Raw genomic sequence first — 24,134 nt, forward strand, 5'->3', positions numbered from 1 at the left:
CTGTCTACTTTTACAAGTTTTAGTTTATTGCTTTCCTCCCCAATACGCTATTCCAGGGGATTCACCTTTTGTACTGTGCCCTCACCTCCAGAATGGGTGCCAGTTAATAGTAATGCTCAGTGCATATTTGTTGAGTGAATAAATGAGTAAATACTATACAGTTATAGGTCCAAGAAACTATATTTTGACACAACTACTTCCCACTTAGATTTCAGAGAAAAGTTGCTACGTTTTTTGTAATTTACTTAAATAATTCTGCATGTCTAGTTGAAAAAGTGCAAAATTTACCTATGTTGATCTTAATCTAGTTAATTCTTCCCTGCTAGCCTTCTGATAAAGTAAAAAGTAAACATAATTAAAAAGGAATATGAGGAAACAGTACCTTAGTGGGTGATGAAAATTTACCTTGACTGTAGTGATAATGTGATATTAAAACAAATCAAATTTTAGTCTTTAATACATACACTTTAGAAAAAATCAGACTAAAAACAAAAAAGACTAACATATTAACTTGCTTTTTGTTACAACTGCAACATTTCTCTTAATATTCTGCCACTACACTGAGAGATCTGTGAAAGATATCATTACAGAAAATTGAATAGGACTGACTGAGATTCTTTGTCAGTAGGATACAGTACGTTGTCTGACAGAGAAATTAAAGTGGCTACATTTTTATCTCTGTCAGTATTTTCTTAAAATTTCCAACTTTCAAACAGGAATATATGGGAGGGTGAGAACAGAAACATTTGAAGAACAAATGATCTCATTACTATTAACAGGGAGAAGAGAGACAGAAAAGATGTAATGCATGAGAGATAAACATCATTAATGATCATCCTAACAACTGCTATTGAGAACTTGCTGCAAGTTGGTTAAGATTCAAGTACTTAGCATGTCTTTCTCATTTTGCTAGTTTCACAGCTTGGTTTTATTGCCCTCATATATACAAATGTAGAATCTGAGTTGTAAAGACAATAAGGAACTTTTTCAAAATAAAATACTACTTTGTGGGAATCAGGATTTGGATGCCAGTGTTGAATCCAGCACTTACCTTCTTCTCTACAACTCTCCACCTTCAACACAAGTAAGCAAATGCCAACAATCCACAACTAAGGGGTGATGACAAAATGAAACAAACTGTTAGATGGATTGGAGGGTGAGAAGGGACTCAGTCGCTGAAATTTAATGCGAGTCCAGGGTCCATAGCTCTCTACACATATCTTTACATGACTAAGTGGTACTGTAAAAAGTTGACTTCAGGTATAAAAGTGTCCAGGCCTGCAGAAAGCATCAAACAAAGGTAATAATATGATATCATCTTTGCAACTTTTATACACTATGCATTTTTGAGGACCCAAAGTTTTCTCCAAGGCTATAGACGTGCACATTAAGCCAAGGTTTTATTTTATGAGACATAAGAAACTGCAGCAGACAAACGAAAATAAGAGATCAGCAGAGATGAGTAAATAGTACATAGTGTCTCTAGTTTTACAGAGGATAAAGATTTTATTTGAAGCAGCAGACTGTCACTATAAAAAGGATGCATAATGCTTCTCATACAACTCACTAAGTCTTTTTTTTTTTTTTTTTTTACTAAAGATGAATGGCCTCTGTCATACAGTAAAAGGACAGACAAAATAAAGTTAGATCATGGAAAACCTACCTAGCGGCAAGTACATAAGCATTCAGCATGGAAAGCAGAAGGCAGCGTTGCATATCACTGTGATATGCTAAAGACCAGTCTCAAATATCTATGGCTCCAGCTGGAGTTTCTTGTCCTTGATGTGATTTGCATTGGAGCCAGATAGTTCTTTGTTGTGAAGAGCTGTCCATTGTAGGATGTTTAGCAGCATTCCTGGCCTCTATCGCTAGATGTCAGTAGCACTCCCCACCCCCAGTTGTGAAAATCAGATGTCTCCAGACATTGCCAAATGTCTCTGATGGAGAACCTATAGCTTAGAAGCTATACATAGGAGCAATACAATTAGCTTGGGCTAAACAGTGTTTTTATTCATTGATCACATAAATATTTGTTAGTTACCTACTAAATTGCTATGACCATTCCAGGTTCTTAGAGTGCATAAATAAAGGGCATATTTGAGATTTGAATTAGACCAAGGGTCATATTAATATTCATTCAGAATCTCCAAGGTTTACTCTAGTATTCTATTAGATTATCAGGCCACAAATTATGGACCATATTACCTCATATCTATGTAGAGGTATGTTCAATGAGTTATCATGTTTTCCCTGAGAAATGGGTATGAAGATTGACTCTTAAAGTATTTTTAGTGTTTTTTAAAGTTATGAGCCAAGATACTATTGAATGTTCTTAATGAAAAGATATGTGATAGATAAAATAAGGCTTAAGTGAGAAGCTATAAAAGTTGTTTACCTAAAATTCTATGGATTTCCTGTTTGAGAAAGTAAGTATACCTTTAATTTGTTTCTATTATTAGAGAATTTTAGAAGGAAGTAAATATTTGGAACAATTACAAGAACCATTCTCTTTCTAAGAAGAAGGTAGTATGGGTCCTGGAATAAAAACAAAGAAATAAATGAGCAAATAATAATAGCATAAGAAACTATGATACAACTTTTATTTTTATCATCTTATTTAATCTTTGCAGGAAACACAGAGAAATCACAGAGAACACAGAAGTAAAGAACTTATATCACTTGTCCAAGGTCATGCATTAATTAGTACACATGTCTGGCTAAATCTAAAGTCTTTGCTTTTGCCATTTTACTACATTGCCTCTGAGCCACAGTAGGTTGGGGTAATATTCAAATGTTTAACAACCACTTTCTTGATAACAGAGATGTTTATCAGATGAGATCCACCCTGACTTTCCACATCGAAGTGCAAGCCACATTCAAACTTTTGTAGTTGAAGTCTCTTGTTAGAACTAAATCTCCTTTCTAAAACACCATGGACATCCTTCTCATAATGAGCTTGGAGAGTTAAAATTTATAGTAAACAGGTGAATGAGTTTACAAAATGTGCAAGGTACTAACAGGGGCGTTGTCCTTCAGGGTAGGGTCAGGGAAATCAGACTAAGTGCCAGCCAAGAGCCAAGGGAGAAAACCCAGAGTATGAGCCCCGAGGCCGTGACTCTTGACACGGGGTAGCTGAGAAAGGGAAGGAAGGAAGTGATCATGAGGAAGAGGAGGGTGAGGTGGAAGTAGCCAGCCACAGGGCTTTCAGTACCCAGGCTGAGCACATCCCACACCTTAGGGCTGCAGATGAGGGCAGGGGAGGAGAGTTGCAATGAAGGCCAGAAGAGCCTCTTTGCCATTCCTAGGCTTCCCAGGGATGTCTCATGCATAAAACGGATTCAGGGCATCTGGACAAACTCTTCCAATTGGGGCTTCCTAGAGGATCCAGACAAATGACTATTTCCTCTGACCAAAGCAACCGAAAACACTTTGGACCCCACTCTTGAAAGGAATTCAGATACTTAAATTCTCCTTCACTTTCAAGAGCACAGAGTATTTCAGACCACAACTAAAGGGGGAAGGTTTATAAAAGAGGAACCATATTAGAAACCAATTAGTAAAGGTAGCAGTCTGAATTACCAGAAACATCTTTCTTTGTTTGACTAGGAGGAGAGAAAAAAGCACGCAGTCCACTTGGTTCCTGAAGGGACAGAGGGGTCACCAATGAAAGGGAAAGGATAAGAGGGGTCATTGGGGGCAGAAATGAATTTTATACATTTCCTTCTCAGTTTAACCCTAAGCATTGCCTGAGGAAATACTCAGTGGACAAAGAGAAGCTGTGCCCAAAACGCTTTCACATCCTCCTGGCTGTGCTCAGGAAGAGCAAATGCAGGCGTGTGGGCGGGTGCATGAACGGAACGTCAGCGCAGCCCCAAAGAGAAAGTGAATCAGGAGCGCAGGGTCTCTCTGAGGAGACTCCAGCCTGCACTTCACAGCACTCGCCGGCCCTCTTTGCTCCATTAGAAATAATCTCTCCTAAGTGGCCCATCAGCAGTGCCAGCATGATTTTTTCACATTTACTAAAAGCTTTTCCCGTGGCCCACTTACATTTTTTTCTTTTGTTTCTAAGTAACTATTTAATTCCCTCCCCTCTTTATTTTGCAGTTAACTGACTTGAAACATCTGATAGGAAATGGTGCTTACAGACTGATTTCTTCTGTCCTCTCCATCCACCCGCAGGACTCAGTAACAGCGGTGCACATGCATTAACCGAAGGCCCATTAGTGGGGCATTGTTTTCGCACTTTTGTAAACAAAGAAGAAAGAGATCTCCAGTTGAAACCAACTCTTTATTTATTTAATGGTTTCCTTTTAAATTCAGAGACGTAATGGCATTCAAGTCCTAAATTGTGCTCATCTAAAATGTTTTTCTCCGATCTTCACTTTCCCAGATTAAGATCAATTTTCCCCCAGAATGAATTATTCAAATTGAGTCCAGTCTCCTGAATCCTTACAAAAAAAAAAAAAAAAAATAGTCTTAGCACTTTGGGTCTATTCTATTCACTTATCACTTGGCATATTCTGCTTGGTACTGGCAGACATTCTTTTTTTTTTTTTTTTCAATGTATAATTTATTTTTCCAAATGGACTGCAGGCTTCTCAGCTTCTCAAGATTAAAGATCATGGAATTCATTCATTCATTCAACAAATGTTTTTGAATGTCTGCCATGTGGTAGATGTGCTCTAGTCACCTGAGATACATACAAGAAATAATCAGATAAAAACCCCTGCCTCAATGGGATTTATATGCTAGCAGAGGGAGATAGAAAATAAATAATCGGTGTCATAATTATGTAAATTACAGAATATGTTAGGAGGTGATAAGTACAACAGAAGAAAATAAAGCAACATAGGAGGAATCTGAAGTATAAAAGGAGAAGTTTACAGTTTTAAATAGGTTGGTCAAGATAAATGAGAGAGCAGTCCTTGTGGATAAATAGGAAAACAGCAGGACAGGCAAAGGAAATATTCTCAGGTGCAAAGTTGAAGAATGGAGTTGCCATTAACTGACTCTGGGAAGTCTATAGATAGGACAGAGAATACAGCTTTGAATAAGTTAAGTATTGGATGTCTACAAACATCCAGAGAGAGATGTGATGGAGTAGGCAGCTGCATATGTAGGAGTCTGGAGATTCAGGAAGGGTTGGGCTGGAATATATTCAATATATTTTAGAGTCATATGAAAGCCATGGAACTGGGGGAGATCACTATAGGAGTCAATGTAAATAATTCAAATAAGAGTGGGGTTGAGAAAAGATGGATCCTAAGACAGAGAAAAAAGAACATGAGGTGTCCTTTAAATAAAGTGAGAACATGCTATCAAAGAAGCAGGGAGTGATATTGCTTATCAGTGAAATGAAGGCTGAGACTTGACCATGAAATTTACTAACCTGGAGGTCTCCGGTAATCTTAAAAGCAGTTTCAATAGAGTGGTGGTCACAAAAGCCTTATTAAACTTAAGTGAGAGAGGGAAGAGGAGAATCAGAAGCTGATTCTTGCTAAGACAGCTCTTGCTAGGAAGTTTCTTCTAAAGGAAAACAGAGCAGTAAGGTGACAACTGGTGGGGAAGTTAGTGTGTGAGGAAATTTCCTTAAAATTAAGTGACAGTACGCTTATATTTTGAAGAGGATAACACTAGAGAAAAAAGACTTAACAATGCAGAACTGAGAGAATTGAGGCCTATTACTAATAAGTTGAAGGTAACATAGCTGTTTCCCTGAAGGATATTGAGATTGTTTGGATAAGCCTAGGAGGCAAGGAGACCTCCAGGGCTTCTCTGTCACCTGGTTAAGATTGAGAGAGCTAAGGGAGAATTTATGTGTGCCCTAGGGAAGAGGGAGAGAACTGGACAGTGGGTGAAGGGAAGAGCCGACAGTGCTTGGTAAAGAGACTGTTCTGTCACATAATCAAGAAGAGAGATGTGGGGATTTTTGGAATGTGCTGGGTCTTGCATTATAACCTCTCTCCCCTGTCTCTCTCACTAATTTTTTTGTAACATCTACATGTTTAGGTTTTCTTTAGAACATGTCAAAATATGCTGAAAGTTGTCCCAGGGTTGTATCTAGAATTAAAGAGTGAAAGCAGAGCATGCCATGGAAGGACACGCTGATTACCCAGCTGATTTTCTCTGCCAGACCTCTGTTGTCATTGCTTGCCCCAGGCAGCTCTCTTATATTTTATACCAAATTACCCACTCAGAACATTACACATGCTTAATTCTTCCAGGTCCTGCCTGGCAACACATACTCCAGACTCCTACCTTACTTATCTGCTTGGTTCTGACTTTTTGAGCTCTTGTTCTGGCCTAGCAAGGGGCAGCTTCTCCTTACCTTCTCCCCACACCCCTCATCTCTTGTATTTTATCCGTGTTCAATGCCAGGAAAACAGAACCATTTGAAGTTCCCCAAAGTCACTATGCTGTCACCAATATGTCTGTGCATGAAGTTGCCTTTGCCTACCATTTTTTTTTTTTTTCCCCCTTCCAGGAGTCAAGCCTCCCTCTTTGCCTGTTTAACTTATGGTCCTTTAAAAATTTTATCTAAAACATCCTTTTACTAGAAAATTGTTCCTCCTCTCATGGTAGTACAACTGATGGTTAAATGTCTATCTCCTCCATTTAACTGTGGGGTCTCCATCATCCTGGTTTCCATTTAGAATAGGGTCCATTACATAGTAGCTGCTTAATAAATATTTATCATAAATTGAATAAATATCTTATATCAAAATTTGTGAATACCAAGTGAGGTAGTTTAACATTATCTTCGACCTCATATAAATTGGATTCAGAGTTCATTGGCTACTCTAAAGTCTAGGACATTTTGTCTCTGGTATCCACAACTATACCGGGTTACCAATGAGATCCTAATGTTTTGTTTTATGTTTTATTTCCCCCCCTCAGTCCTCTGTTGAAATTAAAGACTGATTGCTCTTGGATTACAAATAATTTGATGGGGTTCTATCCTCCAGCTTAATTCTTTCTGCTCTTCTCCAATCTCTCCTTCTTCCCCTCCAGCAGTAGAGCCTTTCACAAGGGGCTCAGGAACTCTAGAGCCTGAATGGCCAGCAGACAGAGATTGCACAGCTTCTGCTGCTTCTCAACTGCCCAGCCCTGCTCCTCACATGCTCTGGGGCACATTCAAAACCAACAGCAGCTCTCATGAGAACAAGCTTTATGACCTGGATTTTAGGCTTCAAATAGGAGGAAGGTTACTTTCAGCTTATATTTCATTCCTCTCCTGCCCACCCAAACTGTCAGTCTGTCTAATGTATGAGGCCACTGTGCCATGTGTCTGACACTGACTCTGCCACTGCTTCCACCTCCTGAACCATTGTTCATGTCCAGCTCACTCCCTGTCTACCTCGTCTCTGAAATCTTCCCCAGTCCCCACTTTTTGCCTGTCACACACTGCTCTCAGCTCTTCTGTATTGACAACTTCATGTTTTTTTATAGCAGTTCTAAATTATAGGGATTAAATATCCTGATGTTATTAATTTTGACCTTTGAATACTCTGAAAACTATAGCTAAGGAACTTCAGATGACAAATCAGTGACTTTCGCTTTTAGTTCTAAAAGTTAACGGTTTGGGGGGGCACTAACTTTAGGTACTTATTAAATGCCCATTCATTTCCCTAAGTCTCAAGTTCATAGGTTTCCTTCAATTATCTAAGGAAGTTTAAACACGTTTTCATTCAGTAAAATTGCTAAGTGCATTTCATTTCTGAGCACATGGTCTGCAGAGTCTGTGTTCTGCCCGGAAGGTCTGATACATAAATTTCTGGTAGAGTAGGAATTTTTTGCAAGGACTTATTTGACCTGTCATGTAAATGGTTAAATATTTCTCTTAAGGCAGATCCCTAGATATTTTGACAGGTTTGGCAAAAAGAAATTGAATAGCCCAGCCTAATTGAACTGATTTTTACCACCTATTCTTGAAAACAATTGCTTTTAAGAAAAGTATAACTGTGCTATTGAGTACAGATTCCAGTTCTGCCATTTATTATTAGAGTTGTTATTTTCAGTGGCTTCAAATCCCTGTGTCTCATTTTCATATATAAATATAAAAATTATATATATATATAAACCTCTCATTTTTTATAAAAATTAGTAAAACACTTTTTTGTGCATAGTAAGTGATGATAAATGTTATCAAATATTATTTAATTTTTTTCAAGTGGCAAAAAAGGAAAAGAAATAATGATCAGCTTATTTTTTACTTTATTTTTATGTTTAGAATAAATATCAAAGGGCCACAAATGTGCAATTAAGGGGCCAACCCATAGAGATGGCAATATAGCATCATGTTAATGAGGAACAGGAGCAAAGAACAATGTGTAACTATCTGTGTAGTTTAGTAGTGAGGTGCTAATTAGACCCTGCATTCAGCAATTCTGTAGGGAATGACAATTCAGGGTTACTGAACATCCGTTGTAAGAGAGGCTATGCAACGCATAAGCTTATTATTTAAGAAGGATTGAGTAGAGAAGGACTCTTTTTTCATCTTATTAAGACTGAAAAAAATTTAGTTGACTAATGGGAAAGTTGGAAGGATTTGAAAAAGAGTAGAAATGTCTAGTGATAATCAGAAAGGCAACAAAGAAAAATCAAGATAATAAACCTGAAAGTATAAAAGGTTAACCTCTAGAAATATTTTTCAGTAGAAAATTAAATATAAGACTTATGATTAAATACAATGGCGGATTTTATGTTTGTATAACAAATACATAGCAAATAGAATAGTTTTACTGCCAGAACTCATTATGGGTGGACAAAATTCACACCACAGCACAATTCAGTGAGCTCTGTTGGTGTCCTTGTCACTGATGGACATTGGAGTTCTTTGGATACAACTGGAATTTAAGTTGCCCTCTGAGAGTTAAAACTGTAAAGTCAATATGTAATGAATGAGAATGGAAAGTTGTAAAGCTACCTTAAAAGACAAAATGCTTCCCAAGTAAGCAAGATTTGACTATCTCCTGTTTCAAGGTACTAACATACCCAAAGAAAGAATCTGTCCATTTGAAAGAGGCATGATTAGACATTTAGGTTTCTTTAAAAAGAGACTTACACAGGAAAAAATAGACGGCAAATCGAAAAAGTGTTCATGAAAAATAGACTCATAGTGGATTTACTATCAATAAAACCAGGCTTATTGAACTCTGGATGCCAAGACTGAGTACTGGATTTGGAGAAAGATTTCCAAGGTTCGAATCTGGCTTGGTGACTTACTAGTTACGGGACTTTGAGCATAACCCAGATAACAGTGTCTTCACCTCATCTGCAAATTGAGGCTGACAATAGTACACAGAGTTTTTATGGATGAAACACAAACCCTCAATAAATGCAGCCTATGATTATTATATTCATTGGGCCAATTCATTTTGTTCTGATTCCAAATGAATATTAAGCAACCTTCAGATTACAATATGCTTTCTCATGTAATTTGAGAATTCAGTGGCCATGCAATTGAAGTATTGCCATGCCTGTGACAGATATATATCTCTTATAAATTAATAGATTGGATTTTTAGTGTTACATGTCATTCTTGTGATCTTGATTAATGTGAGTCTATTATGTTAGCAATGTGGCAAGTGTTTCAGAGCAACCTAAAGGTCTTCTGAGCTAAAGTGAAAATTCAAAAATCCAACATGCATTTACTCAGTTAAGATGTAGTTAAATTCAATGACACTTTTTCATTATAAGAAGTTCCATTTCCAGAAAAATAATAGAGAATGCATACAGATATGTGGTAGGACATTAGGACGAGGCACAGTGTAGAGAGAATGCCTCCTGCTTCTTTCTCTTATGCTGATAGAGACTAAATCACAAGAGAACCTCCTTTTAAGTAATGTCTTGCACTATTTCAGTATTCCCTAGTTTACCACCACCCAAATCTAGCCTTAGAAATACCATTAAAGTGATCTCTGAACAAAAATATCTTGTTGATGTCAACCTTCTCAACTTCTTCAGTGATTCCACATTGGGCAGGGGCAGTACAGCTAACGCCTCAAATCCACCAGCTTCTTTACCCTCAAAGGTGTGGTCCAGACACTGGTGTTCAGACCTTATGCTCTTTATACAATTGGTTTGGAAAAGGATTCACACAGCTGGTGTAAACTCTTTCTCTCCAGAAATTTGGAATTCAGACCAAGAAAGCTAAGTTGGGACTTATAATAACAAGTACCAAAGAGAATTTGAAGGATGGTCATGTCTCCTGTGTGAACTGGGAGTCAGAGAAAACTGGGCTTCTTAGAAAGACAGCTATGAAGCAGACACACAAAAAAGAACAGAAGTGCAAGAAGGGAATACTTTGATAGCCTTGTTTCTACTTGTTTCTGTTTATAAGGAATGACTGAAATACCACACTTGGGTCCATGACACTACCTGAGATTTTCTTTTTCAAATCTCCTTTTATGCTTAAGCCAGCCTATGAAGTTTCTTCTCTTATAAAGTACAATGTGATATGATGATGATGCCCCTCAAAACTGGATCTTGCCTAATACTGGTTCAGACTCACCTCCCACTATGTCAAGCTTATAGTTGATTTTCCAGCATTACCAACCAAAAAAACTCACAAGACTTTGTGAACTTTACATACTCTCACATCAAGATGCAGTTTCTCTTTCTCCAATACCCATTAATCCTTTTCCATCTGCCAAATGGTGCCCATACTTAGGCATCCTATCCCCACCACCATTACATTTTAGAGACATTCACATTTCTGTACATAATTCATTGTAGATGAACGATTTGCATGTTTCTTCCACTATCCTATAATCTCAGAGATAGCAGATATCTATTGTGTAGATATATGGATTTCATTTTTGATTTCCAAATTCAAAGCACATAGTATGTACTGTTATGGATTCCTGATATATTCACATTTTTTAACCTTTTGTAAGATAAGAGTATGTTCAAAGAACACAATTGCTGAAGACATTGAGGGTTAATGGTATCCCTTTCCGGGACAAAAAAAAAAAAAAAAAAAAAAAAAATCCGAGCTCCTTAAGAGTCACATTCTTCTTGGCATTTATACCAGCACATAGTAGTTCTGGTGATTATTGTTAGCCATGAGCCAACCACATAAAGCTTCTTAAGCTGATTCATCAATGTCTACTTTAAATTATATTTGATGTATTAAGTGGCAGGATAAAATGGGTAACAGTTGCATCTTGGGACAGAGCCAAAAAAAGAGCCGTGAGGAATGATTTGCCACTTTAAAACTGCACTGACATGGGCATAAGTCAGGACACAATTGCTGGCACCTAATCAGCCACTGGCTGGAGAACTGACATTGAGTTATCACAAGCTGAGAGGGCAGCTAGAGTGACAGAAGGACAGGTGTACATTTGAGCAGAATTGTCTTGGAACAGAGGAACCTGCAAGGTGGCCATCAGAAATGAACAGTGAGGTTTGCCAGCCCCAGTGGGGACAGCAGGTGATCAGGTATCTGAGATGAATGACAAAGAACGCTGTGAAGTAAGAGGGGGGTTGTACAAACTTTCTGGTTTGCCCAGGATGGTCCTATCTTAGGTTACTCTTTATTCTTGTCCTGGTCTAGTTACTACACACTTACCTCTCTTTCTTAGACTCTCTCTCTCTCTCTCTCTCTCTCTCTCTCTCCCCCCCTCCATGCCTCTCCCCCCTACCCCCTACTCTCTCTCTCTTCCTTCCCCCTCCCCTCCCCCTCTCCCTGACTCTCTCTCTCTCTCTCTCTCTCTTACCCTGTCTTGCAAAAGGGCTCCAGTTGGTGAAAAATAAAAAATTGCTTTTAATTGTAAACAAGCATTGAATCAAAATATTACCAAATTCTGGTCACGAACCAGTGCATCCATCTTGTTTAGGAAGTTTCTAGGAGATTGCCCTGATGCCTGTCTGGGTTGTGTTTGTATTTTTGCCTGGAATCTCTTTGAGGAAATCTTCGTGGTCCCTTCGGTTCAAGCAGTGCTCCCTTTCCTTACCCCCACAGCCCACGGACACCTCTACTGTCAACGCCTCTACTACTACCAAATAACCCCGGTTGGCGTCAGACAGTCTTTCTTAAGATTTTGACAGAAATTTCAAGGAAAATCTCTCTTTATGAGTATGAGATTCTGTTGATTATCTGTGCTCTGAGTAAAGAAGGTAAGGCAGAGAAAGAGAGAACTGAGTGGTAATAGATCCCTGCCTCTAACCTTGCCTGGAGTTTATTTTCAGGTATGGGAGGCAGTGAGTTCCATTTTCGCCCAGTATAGTGTGAATTAAGTCTGCACATCTCACCAAAAGAGTCCTGACAAAGGCAACTGTGTTCTTGTTAAACCATCCAGCTTTTTACCTGCCCTATCTCATTATACCAGGCATAGGCCCACATTCAGCTGCTATATGAATAGGCCAAACTGAAACTGGATGATAGCGTGGATCAGCGGCTGGATCAGCCTAGGACAAAGCCACTTACCATGACTACAGTTCCTCCAGTGATCCCAGCGCATAAGTTACCTTGGCTGGGAATCAGTCCCTAATGTGCTTATTCACTCGTAAATTGGATGCAGCAAATTTTAATAGCAGTAAGCAAAGTATTAAAATGCAACATTAATTCTATTGGCTTCTCACACACTGAAGCCTTCTGAATAGAATTGACCTTAATACATATTGAACTTAGACCCTGAGGCCTTAGAAGCCAAAGGAGTTTAGCCTTGGCATAGTGAGAAGCACTGTTTTCTTTTTAATAGTGGCATAATTGCTTTTTCTTCTAGCAGTGGGAGAAGGAACAGGGACATCATATTCTAGTATTGACTTTAGAAGTAATGGGGTGGCAGCACCTGCTTTCCAGGGAACACAGATACACTCCGTGTAACACTTCAGTTGCATTTATTTTCTGAGGAGCCTCATGGGCGTTGGCCTTGCATCCGACCTCAAGCTAGTCTTGGATCCAGCCTCCAGCCCAGGGTCACAATTTGGGCATTCTCTGTCCATTTTGTTCCCATTATCCCTGTTTCTTCTCTTCCTGAACGCACCCTGGGACCGTGCCTCGCAGGACTGCATTCTACTGTCTGTTCTGTTTTTGGAACAACTTGCTTTAGATGGACTGAGTGTCTGGAAGCACAATATCTCCTTCCACTTGGCCAAAGAAACCATGGGCTACTGTTATAATGTACATCATACTTAAAATGTTTTGGTGTATTGAGTCAAGCCTAAGGACTCGCCTGTTTCTATGGTCACTGACTATAGTTTCACCCAGCTGGTTAGTACTCAGGCCTGTGTGAAAACTGTTCTGTATGCTCCTGCATTCTTCATTCCTACCTTCCTATCACAAAATGGTCCAGAACACTATATGTGCCAGACTTATGAAATAAGCTCCAGAGTCAATGAGCTGCTTGTGCCTGGATATAGAAATATGTAAGGACAATGCTAGCTAGAAGGCTTTACAGTAATCTATTTGAGAAATCAAAGTAGCTCAATCCAGTGTGCTGGAAGTAGTAAGAGTTGGTAGCTTTCTGTGTGTGTTTTGAGGGTATACCCAATAAGATTTTCTAATATTGGGTTTGCCAAGAAATTCATTTGTTTTTTTCTGTAAGATGACTCTAATGGCTCTGGTAGTGCTTAGTTGTCTTTAACTTCATTCGAAGCAACTTTGTTAGAATGTATTGTTACAGCTGTCATATCAACGTGCATTTAAAAAAAATGCTTATAAAATTGGTGAATTTTGGGGTAACTATTTTAATATTGAAGATGGAAGAAAACATGCAACATTTTCAACATATTATGCTTTATTATTTCAAGAAAGGTAAAAATGCCACTGAAACAAACAAAAGATCTGGGGAAGTATGGAGAAGGTGTTGTGACCGATCAAAGGCCTCAAAAGTGATTTGCAAAATTACATGCTGCAGATTTCTTGCTGGACAATATTTCATGGTCAGGTAGACCAGTTGAAGTTGATAGCCATCAATTTGAGACATTAACTGAAAACAATCAGTATTATACCATGTGGGAGATAGCCAACATATGCAAAATATCCAAATCAATAAAATTATTGATGAAAATAAAAAATGTGTCTTTTATTTATGGAAAAAACTAAATTGACCTTTTAGCCAACCCTATACATTGGATATAAAGTGTGCTCAAAAAACAGGAATCAAAGCTGTCACCAAGTTTTTGGCCTGAGTACCTGGAATGATAAGAATGGCATTATTTTATGTGGGGACAACTGAGGGAGGAACAGTTTTGGAAGGTGGGGAGATGAAAGCCCAAGTTTGGAATGTAGTATCTACTTACTATACATCAAAATAGAGATGTTGCATTATTGAAGAGTGTTTAAGAACACACTTGCTTCTAACACCAGCTGCAAGGTTTGGGGTCTCCAAGAACATCTTCCCTTCTGACAGCAATTCCATTTCAAGGGTACCTAAGATCACCTGCAAGTTTTATAATTCACCTGAACAACACACAGAATTACTGACCACTGTTATACTCACTGTTATGCTCAGTGCTGTGATTTATAACAACAAAAGTATACAGATTAAGATCAGCCAAGAGGAAAGAAACATGGGACAAATCCCAAGAGAGGTCCACATTCAGAAGTCCTAGTTATCCTCTCCCAGTGGATTTGTGGACAGTGCTGACTATTGCAGGCAACACTAAGTTGGAGTATTACCAACCAGGAAAGCTCAGCTGAATCTTGGCGTCCAAAGTTTTCACTGGTGTAGACATGGCTGAGCTCTGGCCTGGCTGACCTGTATAGACTCTAGCTCCTCCAGAGGTTGATAACCTCACAACTCAAATTCCTTACCATAATGCACATTGTTAGACTATCCTGTATGTCCCAAGGCTCCCAGATAACAGACATCCTTATCAGGCAGGGCATTCCAAGGACTTCAACATTATCTCCCAGGAGCCTGTAGCAAAAGGCAGACTTTTCTTGGGGTAAGGTTAATTTATTACTAAACAGGAAGTAGGAGAGTGCATTTAGGAATCTAGATTTCAGGGAAGGGTTCTGGAAAGGTATATAAATTTGGTAGTCATCAGCATATAGTTGCAGTATTAATTAAGTTCCAAACAGGAAGCAAAATTTACTTAGATGCTTGAAATGAAGAGATTTTGATAGAGACCACTCACAAGTCTGTAGGGAGGGTTTGGGGAACAAACAAGGCTTATTGAGGCACACACAGGCCAACAATTTCTGGGGTCCAAGAGAAAAGTAAATGCATAGCAGAAACTCATGAGAAGGGTTAATATGTGCCCAGTGCAGTATTAAGTGATTGGTGCTTATTAGTTCATTTGATTTTTTTCCTTTACATTAATAAATATTATCACATTTAGTAGAAAGTTAATGAGATGGGTGCAGACTGCCATGCCACTATATGGTTCAGAAATTTGGCAACATGATGCAATTCATAATAATGACCTTTGCATTTTAGCCTTTCTTCATATCTTCCCTGCTAATGCTTACTCTGTAATTGCCTGTTAGTGACTTCTCCACTTAGGCCTTCCAGAGAGGCTTCTGCTTTGCTAGAACAGTGTTGTAGTATTTGTGGTATGGCCTCTCCAAAGGGTAGTAGAGCAGAAACAACAAAAACTTCATGGTCAAATTCTCCTGGTGAGAGGAGTCAGGAAAGAGATAAAGTAGATTTCCTGGGAAAATAGAAGCAGAGTAGTATGTATTTGTGTGCATGTGTGTGTATGTGTATTTTGTGTCAGAGTGAGCTTTCAGGATTTTAGAGTGTTTGTGAAGAGGAAAAATATAAAATTGTAATGAGTGGGTTCAGACTATAACTTTGCCCACTTTTTAAAGGATAGTGTATGTCAGAATTCCTTTTTGAACTCTAATTAGTTGAATGAATTATGGTTTAGGATTAAATCATATGCGTCCTGGGTTCAGTAGAGAGCATGATGCCTAAAATTTTTGGTCTTCAGTATATTATTTTCCATTTTGAAGCATAGAAAGGCTTTTCAGTCATCAATAAACAATATAGTATGTAGGATTTGATAATATAAAAATAAGAGGAATTTTATTTTTTTAAATATTTTATTTATTTCTAGAGAGATGAGAAGGGAGAGAGAAAGGGAAGGAAAGAAACATCAATTGGTTGCCTCTTTAATACACCCCTGGGGACAGAACCCACAACCCAGGCATGTGTCCTGAACAGGAATTGAACTAGCCACCTTTTGTTTATGGACATTGCCCAACCAACCAAGCCATGTCAGGCACGGCAGCGGGAGATTTTAATATAGGGATGACCATTACATGATGCTACCATGCCTACCCACCACCCCAGGTCTCATCCCTTATTGCAATACACCTCTGAATACAAAATTAGTTTGAAAATCATTCTCAACACTTATGTTCCCAGTAGGCATTGACAATCAATTGACCCTGGCATGTGAACTGAAACTCATTTGCCACTTACATTCCAGTATATCAAGCTAAAGTGTTTTTCTAAAACATTTTGAGTTTTGAATTATTAGGCTTGAGCATACTTTAAAAATACAACAGACCTCAGAAAGAGAAAAGGCAACCACTCCATGGATTTGAGAATTTTTCCAGGACATTGACCATTTAATTTTACTGTACATATCTAGCTTTTCTCTCTTTGAACAAGATGAAACAGCTCTGGAAATTTTATCTTCCCTTCCTCTTATCCCTTCTTTTCCTATTCCTTGGTTTTCTTCATTTTTCTATTTTCCCTGTACTGATGAAAAAAAAATTCACCTATCCCCCCAAAATAGGAGGGCTCACAACAATTTGGAGATGGGTATTTTTTGCAATGACAAGAATCTACCTTTCCTGTCAAACTCATATTTAAAACTTTAAAATTATGGTTAGCTTCCTTCTCTATATTTAGAACATTACCAAACATCACAAAGTCTATAAATGGTATACATATTCTATTTAGTTTTAAAAAACACTCTATAACACCAATAAAATATTCTAATAAAATAACTCAAAATGTTATAGTCTGGCCTCTCAATGAATTATCCTTTCTCAACTGAGAGAAATGAGGAGTGTGTGTGATGAAACATTGACTGTAGATGAATCATTTTTGAATCATTTATTATGCCATGCACTTTGGGGGGAGTCTGGCATGCACAAAGGCCACATTAACTGAAATGATAAATAGGCCTAATGAGTAAGCCAGGTGGCAAAGCTCTAGTGTGTGGGGCTGTTGAAATCAATACCTGGGGATGGGAGGAAACCTGGGACTCCCTTCCTGGGGCCAGGGGCAGGCTGGGCCTGTGGAGAGGCAGTGTGATTGATCTCTCTGGAAGGGAGTGCCAGCTGGAGTGCACGCCAATGGCTTCTCCTGGATTCTCCTGAAAAGCTAAATTGGTAGCAATGTTTGAAAAGAGTAACTCAGACCTCTGTCACCTGTAGGCTTAAGATAAACTTTGATTTCAGCTACTATAAAATAACCGAAAGTAGAAAGGAGTTTAAACAAAATATGCTCTCAGTGAATGAATTAGAGGGGATAGAATATTACTCATCTACTAAAATAAAGTGATAATTACAATGTACTGCTCCTCTTTATTAGAAGATTTTCAGGAACCCATCTGTGCAGATTGTTTCTTTTTTATTATCATTACATCAACTAATTACATTAGGGAAAAAGGGGCATTTTAATTAAAAGACTTTTAAGGAGCTATAATTCTGCTCCTTCATTAAATAAGCTGGTGCCAAATTTGTTCGGCTATTTTGTTTGAAAATTGTTCTTTGGAAATTATTTGTATTACTCAAATTTTCAACAAAACGCACTTTTCCTTTTTATTATATCAAATGTTTGGGTCCTTTTATTTATCCATTTTGATCGTAAGACAGGACTACATAAAAATCATCCCAAACATTTTAAGAAGCTTTTTTTTTTTTTTTTCCTAAAAAGGGGGAAAAACTGTTTAACTTTACAAAGCATGTGTATGTATTTCTATATGATTGATTTGCTTAGGGTAATCTATTCTGAAATTGGCATTTTTAAAACATGGTTAGTTGCAGAGGGACATTCGGAGAGGTATGAAGATTGACAGAGATCCTCCAAGGAAAATACATAGCTGATATTGTAATTAAAAGATATTCCTTCAGGTTAAGCCCATTTTCCTATGGACAGAACCTCATCCACATACAATGATGCCATCCAATAACTCTTATTGAATAGGTGGATAAACATCCATTCTTTTGATGTTTTGAATGTATCCTCCATTTTGTCAACCCTCTCTTATTCTTCCAAAGTGTTCTAAATAACAGAATTCAGACAGGTATTTGTATTTACATGTCATTATGATGAAGACAAAGAATCTAGAATCAAATATATATTTAAAAAAGAAGCAATACCACAGGCACATTGACAAACTTTTAGAAGCCAAGAAAGAAGTGTAAGTACCTGGTACAGGAAATAATAGAAAGCCAGAATTTAAAAACCATCATGCTAGTTTCAGTATTCAAATAGCTCTCTAGATGTCTTCTTTCTGATCAGAATATCGAACCACTTTTATTCTAACAGCTGAATGTGAAAAGTATGATTGGAACAGCTTTTGTATTTTAAAAAATTGCCAAAGTCAAACTGTATCTCATGCAGTTGAAAGCTGGATACATACTGTTATTCCAATCATTGTATTCATCAATGAAACAATGTCTGGTACATAGTAGACATGAAGTAAATCTATACTGAATGAATAAATGAATGAATGAAGAAAACAATTTACTTAAATTCCTAAGTAGGAGATGGCAGTTCCTAGTAGCAGCAGTTATTTTCTTAGCTCTTCAATATTATTCTCCAGGGAAGCTGGCTAACTGAAATCTGTTACATTAATGCCAGTAGGGATGTATATGTGTGAAGAGAAAAAGTAAACATGTATTGTACCTGATGGCTCAAGGGACTATCCACATGAGCTCTTAAGAGACCTGAAAATACTTACTTGGCAGTATTTATACACAGGGTGAACTTAAATTCTATTTATGTATTTTATTCTTCATAAATTCATATTTTTGAGTCAGTTGAGCTTTTGCAACTTAAAACTATGGGGTTAATTGTTAACTAAATAGCTCTTTCTTTTGGTAATGTGTTAATCTATTAAAAATTTGACTAAAATTTTTTTGTCGTTAGCCTTTCTGTCTAGATTAGTTTCAAATTTGAATAATCAGCATATTTAAAAAAAAACTGTATTCTTTCTATGTTAGCCTAAATAACAACAGTATCTGACACATACTGAGATTATAATATATGCCAGTTCCTTTTTTTGGTATTTTAAATATTAGTACATAGATGGTTTTAACCTATTATGGAGAAGAGGAAAGTGAAACAGAGCTAAGGGAGATATAATGCCTTGCACAAAGTCACAGAGATCTCAGATTTTTGAATGATTTAAATCCAACATCCAGGTTATTTCTCTTATGATAGGATAAGTCTTCCGAATTGACATTTAACTTGCACAAAAGCTTGAGAAGTAAGTTAGGCAAGGGTAGCTTTCTTGTCTTTATTCAGCTAAAGTTGTTATTGATCAATCTGTCTTTATAGAAATAATTTTGTTAGAATAACAGAAATTTACAACTAGGAAAAATTTAAAGAAAAACCAATTCTGTAATTATTAGACATTTTGGTTTTGGGACCACTTTACATTTTTAATATTTTCTGAGGATATCTAAAATTACTTTAATGTATTATATTTATTGATGTCATATTAGTAATAATAAAATCATAACACTTAAAATACTTATTAATTCACTTAATAATAGCAATAGCAACCCCATTATCTATTCAAATAAATAGCATATTTATTTATCTGGATGTAATCTTTATTGTAAGTTTCCCATTAGTATATAGTCCCCTTATACCCCCACCCCCAGCAATCACTACACTGTTGTCCATTCCCGTATTTTAATGAAACATGCCTACATTTTCATACATATATGAATATATACGGCATTGTTTTACATTCACATAGTCTCTTTAGTATTTGGTTTAATGGGAGTTAGCTGGACTTTCCTATTTGCTTTCTTGTGAAATTTGCTGTAACATCACATATGTTCTATAACCTCTAAAACACTCCACTGTACATGGGACTGAGAATGAAAGTAAAAAAGACAATTAACCTCTTACTATTATTATGAAAATAGTAGGACTTCTGAAAGGATGCAGGGGTATGTGGACTACACTTTGAGAACTGACCTAAATAAGACTCTTATTTAATAGACATGGAAACTAAAGTGTCCTGTGGATCTGTTAATATTTATACATGGTTTGGAAGATTTTATAAGCCCAATGTTAAACTGTATTACAATTAAGCAGGTGCTATATGTTCAGATGTTTATTTTCACCTTTATACAGCTCAATGTTATTATATATGAGCATATTAGATATATAATCTAATCTATACTTATTATTTATATGTTAATTTTTTAGACTGAATTGTATTCTTTATGGATATATTTAATATCAATTAATTACATAGTGTTTACTATATTAGTAAATATTTAAATTTGTAAAACAAAATGAACTAATAATATTATACCTTATAATTAATGTCACCATTATTTGTAGAATTTTAAATGACAAAATTGGGATAATATTTTAATCAAAAATACTAGATAATTTTGAATTTACATATATATTTTTAACTGTATGCTTATTTGAGAATTAAAATACTGAAAACTTGTTATGTTACTTTTATTGTTAACTATGTTGCACTACATTAAAATGTATATAGAGTAATATGTATGAGAGAGACAGAGAGGGAGAGAGAGACAGTTCCAGATTAGTTATTTACAAAATTTTCCTTTATTACTGTTTGTCATACTAATATTTATCAAGCTAGTTTTTCAGGGAAGATAGATATGGAGAAATAGAAATATCAAGATGAAATGGAAAAAGAGGTAGATAAGAAGAAGAGTAGGCAGAAGAGAAAAGGAAATTGCTTATTTGGCCCCAGCTAGAATAGAATGTATGATCTTTTTTTTTATTTTTATTTTTTTAAAATCACACTCCTTTATATATTGGGTCTTTCATATCAGTTCTTAAAGGGGGTTCATTACTTGAATTGTATAAAGTAATACAGTTAATGGTTTGTCTCTTATTTTAAAATGCATGACACTTCTATGACCTATTGAATATATATATATGTTAGTATGATTTATTTTTAAAACATGTAATCAGGAGCTACTTCTCTAGGAAAATGTTTGCTTTACCAATGAAAATAAATATGGTTATACTTATTTCTAAAAGTTAACATTATAACTAAAAACAGTATTAAAATTCTGTTAACTTCTTAAAGTAGTAATTTAATTATTGTTTCGGCTACTGAGAGTCTGATTTATTATTTTATGAAGGGAAATTATTTCACTTCTGCATATGTACCAAATTACTATACCTCTACTTGTAAACAAAACCCAAAAACAAGTAATCAGAGTTTCTGACAATAGAGAATAATTACATAAATGCCATCTATAAAACACTGTTAATTAAGGACAAACTAGAAAAATAATCACTGACTTACAGCTACTTATAAGACATTGTCACAAAACAACTATTAATATAAAATACAAAACAAGATAAACCTATATGTATCTATGTGAAAATGTACAAAAAGTATATGGATGATTCATATTTCAAGCCATTAAAAGTAAAAACTCTTGAGAGTAGTATTGGTGTATAGAGGGAGACTCTTTGATTCTATATTTGTTTATATATTTAAATGATTTATATTAATTAGTATTCATTTATGTCTCCATAATTTGAAAAATACCTATATATAATATATAATTCAGAAGTGATTATTTTAAAAAGAGGAGCTGACTAAAGGTGGAAGAGGGTATGGGAAGATAAATGGTAGTAAAAAATACAATAAAAATAAACTATCAAAAATAAATAAAACAAAGAATGGAAAAGAAAACCTGTAGGCATCTAGAGTTCTGAAATAAGAATTTTAATGGTCACATTATATACTACACAAACGATGTCCGTCCAAAAAAAATCCAGCCATTGTTAATATAACTGGAATGGTTTGCATGACATCTACATAATCTGGCAGCCAAGGGGAGTGGCCTAGAATGCACGTGTGTGAACAATGACTACTTCACTGTACTAGTCAGTGGGGGCCGTAGATGCCTTTGAGTGGGCATGTGTACCTTGTGGCCATCGCATTCAAAATAACTGAGTATAGCAACATGTCTGGATCAAATTTTGCATTAAGCTTGAACATTTTTTTATGGAAACTATTTGGATGATTCAGAAGACCACAACTATGGGCATCTGGTGACTGGCAGCTTGATCATGACAACATGCCTGCTCATGCATCACATTTCATACAGAGAGTTTTGGTGAAACATCAGATCACCCCTACAGCCAAGATTTGGCACTCTGAGACTTCTGCCTGTTCCTGAAACTAAAGTCACTCTTGAAAGGAAGGAGATTTCAAACCATCAATTAGATTTAGGAAAATATGATGGGGCAGCCAATGGCAATTGGGAGAATTGTGTAAGGTTCCAAGGTGCCTACTTTGAAGGGAACTGAGGTGTCATTGTCTTATGTACAATGTTTCTTGCATCTTGTATCTTCTTCAATAAATGTCTCTATTTTTTGTATCACATGGCTGGATACTTTATGGACAGACCTTGTATACATGGTCAAGAAAATGAGGCATTGTACTGAGTATATTTTGTGATTCTATGACCCATTCCAATTTTCTCTGATATTATTTTCTGTACTTTTTTATTAAAGGTCTCATTCGTTTGCAAGAGCTCATCAAAGCTCCATCAAGGTACAATCTTCGACTTAAAATTCGTCAACTACCTGCTGATACAAAGGATGCAAAACCCTTACTAAAAGAAATGAAAAGAGGCAAGGAGTTCCATGTAATCTTTGACTGTAGCCATGAAATGGCAGCAGGCATTTTGAAACAGGTAAGCTTTAAATTACTTAAATTATTAGTTTTTTTTTTTAATTTTTACATTTAAAACATTGCCTTTTGGTTTTCAAATCAAAGAACTATTGTTATATAGTCAGTTAAAAAAAAAGCCAGAAAATTTACCTAGATGTAATTTTCTAATAAAAAAAGGCTGAAAATTGCTTTTAATTAATTGTCTCACAAGAAAAGGAATGTAAATATTGATGATCTTCAAACACATTGTTTGTGGTTCATAGGTTATTCCAAGTGACTAAAATACTGTTTATTAGAGTGAATATTGATTAATGAGATATATGTTTCTATTTTGTACTAAAATGAAGGAAGAAACTAAGAACAGTTGAGCAGCTCAACCATTGAAATCAACCAGTAGGAAAAGGAGTAAAAAAGATCTGCTATTTAGCTGGCATCTACTTGAGATGCCTTATACATTTGATCTTATATGATCATCATCACAGCCAAAAGAAGCAGGGACTATCTCCACTTTAGAGACAAAGAAGAAGATTAAGTAACTTGACCAATGGCCAACAGAAGGAACTAGTAGGAGGATGCATGTCCCTTCAAATGAAGTTAAGAAATAAAACTTAAAGCAACAAATGAACAAACAAGGAAACAACTAAACAAAAACTCATAGACACAGACAGCAGCATGGTAGTTACCAGAGGAAAGTGAGGGAGGGGCAGTAAAAGGTAAGGGGGAGAAAATACATGGTGATGGAAGAAGATTTAACTTTGGGTGGTAAACTCACAATGCGATATATAAATGATGTATTATAGAATTGTAAACTTGAAACCTATATAATTTTGTTAACCAGTGTCACCCCAATAAATTTAATAAAATATTTCTTCCACAATCAACATTGCCTGCTTAACAAGATAATACAACTCAATCAAAAGAAATAATTTATAGCTCTAAGACCTCTTAATATTATTTCAACATTATTCAGACCTAATAACATATTTGAAAACAGCAAATATTGTCTCATATCATGCAGTTGAGGGAACTGATCTCAAGGTTTAATTAATTAGTACACGGCCATACACTAACAGTGTAGAAAAGCCTGGAGTTGGACACAGTTTTTGGACTTTGTTTTTGCAAATCTTTCTGTACACTGACTAATACCACAGTGATTTAGGATTATTCATCTGTCTTGAAACCTTTTCATGTGCTAGATAAAATCTTACTACGGGAGAATGATACAGATTCAGATGTCAAATTATATCCCATAAAATATAACTACCAACAGTAAATGACTGTTATTACATGGTTATTTTATT

At 36.3% G+C, this 24,134-nt stretch overlaps 1 protein-coding gene across 1 annotated transcript in view; it reads left to right on the plus strand.

The window, feature by feature from the left end:
- Positions 1 to 24,134, plus strand: part of GRIK2 (glutamate ionotropic receptor kainate type subunit 2) — a 432,031-nt gene that overhangs the window by 61,417 nt on the left and 346,480 nt on the right. The window contains exon 6 of the mRNA XM_090280821.1: positions 22,674 to 22,855. Within this exon, the coding sequence (XP_090136947.1) occupies positions 22,674 to 22,855 (182 nt within the window). The remainder of the gene's footprint in view (positions 1 to 22,673; positions 22,856 to 24,134) is intronic.

Source organism: Furipterus horrens, unplaced genomic scaffold (assembly GCF_987537825.1).
Source record: "Furipterus horrens unplaced genomic scaffold, mFurHor1.1.pri manual_scaffold_6, whole genome shotgun sequence".
In the NCBI taxonomy this organism is placed as follows: domain Eukaryota; kingdom Metazoa; phylum Chordata; class Mammalia; order Chiroptera; family Furipteridae; genus Furipterus; species Furipterus horrens.